This window comes from Drosophila simulans, chromosome 2R (assembly GCF_016746395.2).
Source record: "Drosophila simulans strain w501 chromosome 2R, Prin_Dsim_3.1, whole genome shotgun sequence".
Lineage (NCBI taxonomy): Eukaryota > Metazoa > Arthropoda > Insecta > Diptera > Drosophilidae > Drosophila > Drosophila simulans.
This window is the reverse complement of record NC_052521.2, coordinates 18,516,775-18,524,203: the sequence shown is the minus strand read 5'-3', so window position 1 is coordinate 18,524,203 and position 7,429 is coordinate 18,516,775. Positions and strand designations below refer to the sequence as shown.

Here is a 7,429-nt window from a genome sequence, read left to right as displayed (position 1 = left end):
TTCGGTGAAATGTCTTCTGTCGGACGAGTGGCGTTTGCTGCATTCCCCAAGCGGCGGCATTAGACGACGGATCCGTGTTCATAAGTCATAATTTGATGCCTCATCCCATCCCCTCGTGCTCGCAGCCACTTAAAATCCACAATTTATCAATTTCACTGGCAGCACTCGTTGCGATGGGACGATAAGCCACTGCTAGCAAGGACAATCGAAGCTATTGGTACACTGAGGAAAATAAGCCAACTATATATGCAAGTTGAAGGAGGTTATTCTCCCAGCAAATGTTTCATAGTTTTTCTCTGTGCAAAGTCAGCATCCAAGGATGCGATTCCTAAGTGTGCATAAGCGAGGGGAAACGCATGAATCATCCGGCGGATGCGTGGGAGCATCCATTGTCATCGGTTTTGGCCATTAGCGCGTACATCCATATGTCAGCGGCTCCCGGAGAAGAGCCACCCACGCACAACCGATCCAAGGCCTGCACTTCGTCTTTCGGGGTTTGACCGGGAGGGTTCTTGCCCACTGGCGGGGACGGACCAAGCAGATGCCATTTCCGGATGCGGGAAACCAAAGCTGTTGACAGAACTGGACAAATTAAGCATTATTTATGTTATTGATACGGCGGCGGAGAGAGTGAGATATATTTTCCGGGTAGGAACGAAAGGGCCAAGAATTTGTAGCATACTCTTTGGCGTTGACCTAAATGACCCACAAACGGGGTGGCCAATTGCCACCGCAGAGAAGTACCCGCCATGTGAGTGGTGAGTGGCACCCGCACTCAAAATTATTGAGTGTGAGTCGAGTGGCAAAAAATACAACCCTTGCAGTTCTCCTCTAATACTTGGATTGAGCAGAATGAAAACTATTTCTAGAGAACTTGACTTAACTGGTTGGTTTGAAAATAATAATCAAAAATCAAATTAAATTTATTTTAGTTTAATTTAAGGTTTATTCAAGTTTAATACTAATACTAAATAAATGTGTGCTTATAATCTGTGGGTTTCTTCCTAATTTAAATGAAATGTTGTTGTTCATTTGATACGCTCCAAATGGTTTCTGCGAATTGAGTTTATTAGCAAGTAATTTAAAGTGTGGATTAGTATTTTGATTCGGCACGCTCCAGATGAATATAACGACTTAAAGCGCAAGTGACTTGTTTTATGCCTACAAGCTGCTAGAATGCTGATTAAGACGTCTTGGTAACACTTAATTGCAGTTAATAAGCTGTGCAAATTAGTTATCAAGTGCCGACACCTACCCCACCCAAATCCTCACCCACTCAGCTGTCAATCAGCGTCGAGTGGGTCATTAAAAAACAAACGCCTGGGAAGATTAGTTGGGCTTACACGAGATGAATGTCTGAATGAACTGTGAATTAATGGTCCATCTAGCATGCTCCGTCTCACTCTGCCCGATTCTAATGGCTTTTGACTAATTTAATTGGCAATCAAGTATGCAGCGTTGGCTTAAATGGCGATGGCGTGTGTCAGAATGGAAAAGCAAACCCACAAGAATCAAAGCACAATTAATTGCCCAGTTATGGGCCATTTGAATAATTATGCTCGTTGGGTTCGAGGATTCAGGACTTTCTTGGTAGAGTTCCGAATTCTTTCCCACTCCAGTTGATTCTCGCCATGATTTGCCTTAGCACTTCCACAGACAGAAAGGCGTCGAGAGCAACTTTTGGATTTTATTGTTTATATACATATATTTTATTTTTTTGCATCAGCTTTGGCCAGCCGAAACTGGTTGGCATCCATCAGACTTGGTTACCTTTTTTGGCACATGCCGCTTGGCTGGGACAATACGGATTATTAATTTTATTAAATGATTTCGCTTGTTCTCCGAGTTACTTGTAGCAATTTATTTGTTCCCAAGCCTCAGCTCGCAATCAGCTGTAATTATGCAAAATTTACTCGACTCATGACGGAAGTTGTTGCAGTGCCATCGGTATTAAATATTGATTGTCATTATCTAATCTTGTAATCTGCATCGATCGGGGGGATCAGGGGTTATAATAATGGCGCAGCGATCGCTGTTGCCTGATTCAAGTGGTGGGAACCAAGATTGCCGCATCCCAAGAACTTGGTATGTAGTTTCTTCCATTTGAGTCAAGTATGCATTTTAGATATCGAATAGTTAATATTCGTATTCTAAACCTTGGGACCAAACCACATGCTACAAGCCATCAATTAGCAGCGCACAGACTCACCTTTCTTCTCCAATTTCTCCGCCATAAATCTGTGGAAAGCAGCTTAAATCACACGGCGGTCTTAAGTGCCGTCTTATCGGGCATAATCGCTTTAGAAATTTGCATACTAAGTCCACTAAATTTAGTCTAATGGGTTCTGGAGCCGGACTGATGGGCTCAACCAGCTCGGATGTATGTGTCAATAAAAGACGGAGGATTAATTGCACAGCGATTCCCAAGCTCTGGAAGCTGGATCAATATACATATAGTTGGATATATATATAGTCCGCTTAACGATCGAATTAACATCAAACGCGCACATTTTATGGCCTGTCAACCGAATGCTGTTCACATAGATCGATCGATAGCTTCCAGCTCGTGGCAACAATGAACCCCTAGTGGACTCTCTCCTCGTTTTCTTTTTTGTTCTTTTGGCTAATTTTGGACAATTTTAGAATCACGATTTTAGAAACCCAACCCGAAGCGGGATGAAATGGAACCGAGACCGGGAATATTCACTCATCCTCCGCTCGACTGGCCCTCAAATTAATATTTATATTTATTATCATTATTTTGTGCAAACTTGTTCTTGGCCGTTTCGTTTCGTTTCGTTTGGAAACGTGTTAGAAAGGCTTGGACTGTCCAAGTCGGGCTTTTGCGAAATGGCATTAGAATCGGCCGGAGAGAGATATATTAAAAGTCGGCTGGCAGCCGAGCACTCTTGCTTAGTTTAAGACCTAGTCCCCGATCTCGGTTCTGTGATCATTCAAACAGAAACATCCAATAAAGACGGCCACGGTTTTGGCCAGAATCTGATTGAAAGTGCCAAGTCCCGGAGTGATAGGCGGAGCATACCCATTTATTATCTAATTGTATTTAATATTTTAAAGTGAGCTAGTAAATATGTCGCCTTTGATCTGCCTGGCCGTACTCCAGCTGATTTTCCAGCTGATCCTGGCCAAGGATTATTCCTGGTGTGATCCAGATTTATGCGGCAGTGGAGTCAGACATATCGCGTGCCGAACAACTGGAGTAAGTGTTGGCAAATAAGTTATTAATATGCTCGTGCGTACGATAACAAAAGGGTTATTAAAATTAACAGTCAAAAAGTTATACCCTGAATAATAATCACATGCATATTGGGGAGTAAGAGATAAAAGTGCTGTAAAATGCAGCGAAATTCAAATATATTATAGAGTTGAACGTTTCTGGTCGCTTAATTTATTTATATTTAAATTTAATCGCCCCTGATCTTTAATCAAATGGCGTAATCTTGTTTTAAGGGGATACGATTCAAATTCAAATGGATATCATAATTAGAGATCGCAAATTTTTTTGTGCTGCTGTTTTCTACAATGATACTGTCCAAAGTTTTTATTTTTTTTTTCACTAATCAAGAAATAGTTTCGTTTCAGCAAAAGATTCGGGGGTTTTTCGAAAACATATAAATTTAAATAAATGATTAAAGCAAACTTTAGTATACTAAAAGAGATTTATTGGTCCGAGTTCTTTATTAATTACAAGGTACTGTTGCGTTCTTCCCGCAGAATTTCCACAGACGCTGCCAGCCAGATGCAGTCCAAGTGGATGTAAGCCGGCACAAGGCGGACTTCTTGCATGCCCACAATAAGAGGAGGAACTTCCTGGCTCTCGGAAAAGTACCAGGATATTATCCTGCCGCCAGAATGGCCACAATGGTAGACACCCAAGCAAGAAAACCATGTTATGGCACTTACCTGTAATATCGCAAATCCTTAGGTGTGGGACGACGAGCTGCAGTACCTGTCCATGCTGAATACCCGCACCTGTAAGCTGGACCACGATGATTGCCACAACACCTACCGGTACGCCAACTCGGGCCAGAATCTGTGTGCCGTGTGGCGTCCGCGGAGTCCACATGTGAATGTGACCAGCTTGGTGGAGGAGTGTCTGGGTCTCTGGTTCAACGAATTCGATTTGATTGACAGCAGCTTCATCGATTCCTTTAAAGTCACACCCATATTGTGAGTGAAAGGGGTGATGCGCTTAATCTTCTGGCAACTAACGATATTCTTTGAACAGTGAGGACTATGGACACTTTGCCGAGATAAGTGTGGACAAGAACTTCGCGGTGGGCTGCTCCATCATGAGATTCACTCGACCCGACTATCCATCCGTGTATATCTACAACTTCATCTGCAACTATGCCTCACTCTACGCCCTGGGTGCTCCAGTTTATGAGACTGGACGAGCGGCCTCCCGTTGCACCACGGGCAAGAGCCACTTCTATCCGGGATTATGTTCCACCCGCGAGGTGTACGATCCCAATTGGTAATAGTTCGCCACTCCAGGGGGATTCCCTCCACTCAGGTACAACTGCCAAGAGTATTTAGTAGCCCGTAGCTTTAGATCGAATACAAGCCAATAAATGATCGCATCGATTCCAGCCAGTTTGCATAATTTATTTAAATGTGCCGTCGTCATCGGGGGTCCGTCGCTGACTTCTGACCCGGCTGGCATTGCATAATCCCAGTTGAGTTATAAACCCACTGGTTGTGCTGTAAGCCAACGGAGCTCGACCAAAATAAACAATGCGAGTCACAAAGAAAGCCAGTCCTAGTCTTCGGAGATTTCAGAGACTGGTTTGGCACACAGAACTTTCGTTTGTTATTGGCCAACAACTCATAACGATGTGCCTTAGCATATGCAAATGACAACATTTTTATTTGATTTGTGCGCAGAAGTTATTGATTTCTCCATTGTGATTGAGAACCTGTCCGGCGATCTTTGAAAGCGTAGCTTAGCTCGTGCAGCGTTGAACAAACAAGAATATTGCTATTTAATAATACCCGATTATCTAAACTCACCAATTGGGTCAATGTCAATGTCAACCGCTGGAAACTGCAGAGTGACAAAGTCACTGAACTCCCAGAGACACCCACGCTATCAATCCTGAGCTGGGTGCTCCAATTTGAGATACTTTTTTGATATGGATAATAGAACGTATTTGAAATATCAGCAGACTGCGCTGAATATAACACCTGTGTGTACCAGTCTAATGGATGCTCAAACCTTAACTAAATGCCCAGACTTGGCTTTCTCTGGCTTGAACTTGACTCGCAGATTAACGATCTACTTAAATATTCTATATTTAAGCTGGCGAGCTGGGGAGCCAAGAAAGTGTAGACTCTTCCCAGTCGGCATCGCAGGGGTTTATTGCTCGAGCTTTCCTAGAAGTCGTGCACTTTGAAGTTTTCGGTGTGAACGCTCTTTGGATGTGAAATCCGAAGCAGAGACAAAGACAAAGACAACGGCCCCCGAAAATGGAAATGATTCATAAAACGTCGCTTGACCTGTCTCAAGCTGCGGTTTCGTTTTCGGACTGAGATCGGGATCGGGATCGGGATTGGGTACGAAATCGGGATCGGTATCGGGATTGGCAAACACCAGCCGAAATTAAACACCTGCAAATCAAAATTTCGTTATAAATATCGCCTTGCCGGTGGTCAGGACTTACATTAGCATTTGTGCCCCAAGTGAGATCCAGTGAACATGGAGTACGGTAGATTCCAAACGATCGGTTGTCTGTTGATCATCCTGGGTATGGTCAGTTCTCAGCCCCTGTCTTGGTGTGATCCGGATTTATGTCCTGACAACACGGTGCACATAGCGTGTAATAACGATGGGGTAAGATACTTTCGTGTCTCAACTCAAAACAGACTTTAAACTGTTATCATTGCTTAGAAATTCCATGAAAGCTGCTCCCCGGATGCCACTATGGTGGACCTGAAACCTTATCGCCGACTTATCGTGGATGAGCACAACAAGCGCAGGAACTACATTGCCTCTGGATCCTTGCCCGGCTACTATCCGGCCACCCGCATGGCCACCATGGTGTGGGATGAGGAGCTGGAGTACCTGGCCACGTTGAACCTGAAAACCTGTTACCTGGAGCACGACGACTGCCACAACAGCTACCGCTTCCGGAATCTGGGTCAGAATCTCTGCGGGGTCGATCGTCGGAGGAACTGGGACCTGAACGTGACCAATCTGGTGGAGCAGTCGATGGGCCTGTGGTTTGGAGAGCATAAACTCATCGACAGCAGTTACATTACCGATTTCAAGCTGACCAAAGATCTGTAAGTCATCGGAGCTCCCAATCATCCACTGACCTAGCCCACTAACATACTTGTTTCACTTCTTCAGCGAAAAGTATGGACACTTTGTGGAAACCGTGCTGGACAGGAACACCCATGTGGGCTGTGCCATGATGCGCTTCACCAATCCGCAGTACCCCTTCCTCTACATCTACAACACCGCCTGCAACTATGCCAGTGTCTATGCCATCGGAGTTCCTGTTTACAATGCCGGAAAGCCCGCCTCTGAATGCCGGACGGGAAGTAATCCGGAGTACCCCGCCCTCTGTTCCATCAAGGAACAATACAATCCCAACCACAATTACTACTAGCTAATCAACCAAATGATCAATACGCAACCAAAATACACTATAGTTAATGAACCTAATCAAAACACCCTGATTGTTATTGCTTTTTTAACAATTGCACCAACTGATTAATACGTCATGTTTTGTTTATCGCCGTTCCGGCTGCTAAATTTGGCTTGTTGCTAATTACCAATTCAGCGGGCACAAAATTATTAATGTTAACGGAAACAATCGAAAGCGATTCTCGGACACTGGGATTGGGCACGAAATATCTCTGAAAAATGATTACCCCTTTAAAAGCACTTTGTCAACCATGCGTATGCGCAATACAGAATTCACCTTAGAAGGAGGCGATACTGATCATCAGATATTGTGTGTATTTTATGAGTTATGAGAATGCACTGGAATCACTTTAAAAATCACCTTTAAAAACAATTCGCTTTCATCCCAAGGTGCATTTGGTTTTTTTCACGCTTTTTTGCATGTGACTGACCTATCCTGCACTCATTATTTCCGAAACGATGATGTCCCATCATCGAAGTGCAAATTAATTGTTAATTGCTCGGGATCACATTAAAAAGCAGTTAATTCATCAATGAGCCAGCTGCATCCCCTCAGCCCCCCCCTGAAAAATCAATGAAACGCACAAACAATGTGCTCAATGCACCCGATGACGGAGTCAACTTGGGTTCCAATCTTGGCAACAAACACGCGACCGGTCCTAAAGGAGAGACCTGACATTCCAGCCGTCTTTCGTGGCCAATTTACGGTCCAGCAACTGGAGCTGTAGCCTAGATCAGACAGTGACTCCTATAACT

At 44.0% G+C, this 7,429-nt stretch overlaps 2 protein-coding genes across 2 annotated transcripts; both read left to right on the top strand.

The window, feature by feature from the left end:
• Nucleotides 1-2,911: 2,911 nt before the first annotated feature.
• LOC6735558 (antigen 5 like allergen Cul n 1) lies at nt 2,912-4,631 on the top strand. Its single transcript, XM_002082442.4, has 4 exons — nt 2,912-3,220; nt 3,736-3,885; nt 3,947-4,191; nt 4,250-4,631. Exons 1-4 carry the CDS (start codon nt 3,092-3,094, stop codon nt 4,500-4,502), a joined length of 777 nt encoding a protein of 258 aa, XP_002082478.1. The 5' UTR covers nt 2,912-3,091; the 3' UTR covers nt 4,503-4,631.
• Nucleotides 4,632-4,783: 152 nt separating this feature from the next.
• Nucleotides 4,784-7,043, top strand: LOC6735557 (antigen 5 like allergen Cul n 1). Its single transcript, XM_002082441.4, has 3 exons — nt 4,784-5,854; nt 5,912-6,306; nt 6,374-7,043. The coding sequence occupies exons 1-3, from the start codon at nt 5,720-5,722 to the stop codon at nt 6,633-6,635; spliced, it is 792 nt and encodes a 263-aa protein (XP_002082477.1). The 5' UTR covers nt 4,784-5,719; the 3' UTR covers nt 6,636-7,043.
• Nucleotides 7,044-7,429: the final 386 nt, after the last annotated feature.

Bases quoted from the DNA above. Each gene is read 5' to 3' on its own strand.
- LOC6735558 (XM_002082442.4), top strand. From the start codon at position 3,092: ATGTCGCCTTTGATCTGCCTGGCCGTACTCCAGCTGATTTTCCAGCTG. The intron at 3,221-3,735 runs GTAAGTGTTGGC...TTCTTCCCGCAG, and splicing joins TCGCGTGCCGAACAACTGGA to AATTTCCACAGACGCTGCCA. The intron at 4,192-4,249 runs GTGAGTGAAAGG...TTCTTTGAACAG, and splicing joins TTTAAAGTCACACCCATATT to TGAGGACTATGGACACTTTG.
- LOC6735557 (XM_002082441.4), top strand. From the start codon at position 5,720: ATGGAGTACGGTAGATTCCAAACGATCGGTTGTCTGTTGATCATCCTG. The intron at 5,855-5,911 runs GTAAGATACTTT...ATCATTGCTTAG, and splicing joins TAGCGTGTAATAACGATGGG to AAATTCCATGAAAGCTGCTC. The intron at 6,307-6,373 runs GTAAGTCATCGG...TCACTTCTTCAG, and splicing joins TTCAAGCTGACCAAAGATCT to CGAAAAGTATGGACACTTTG.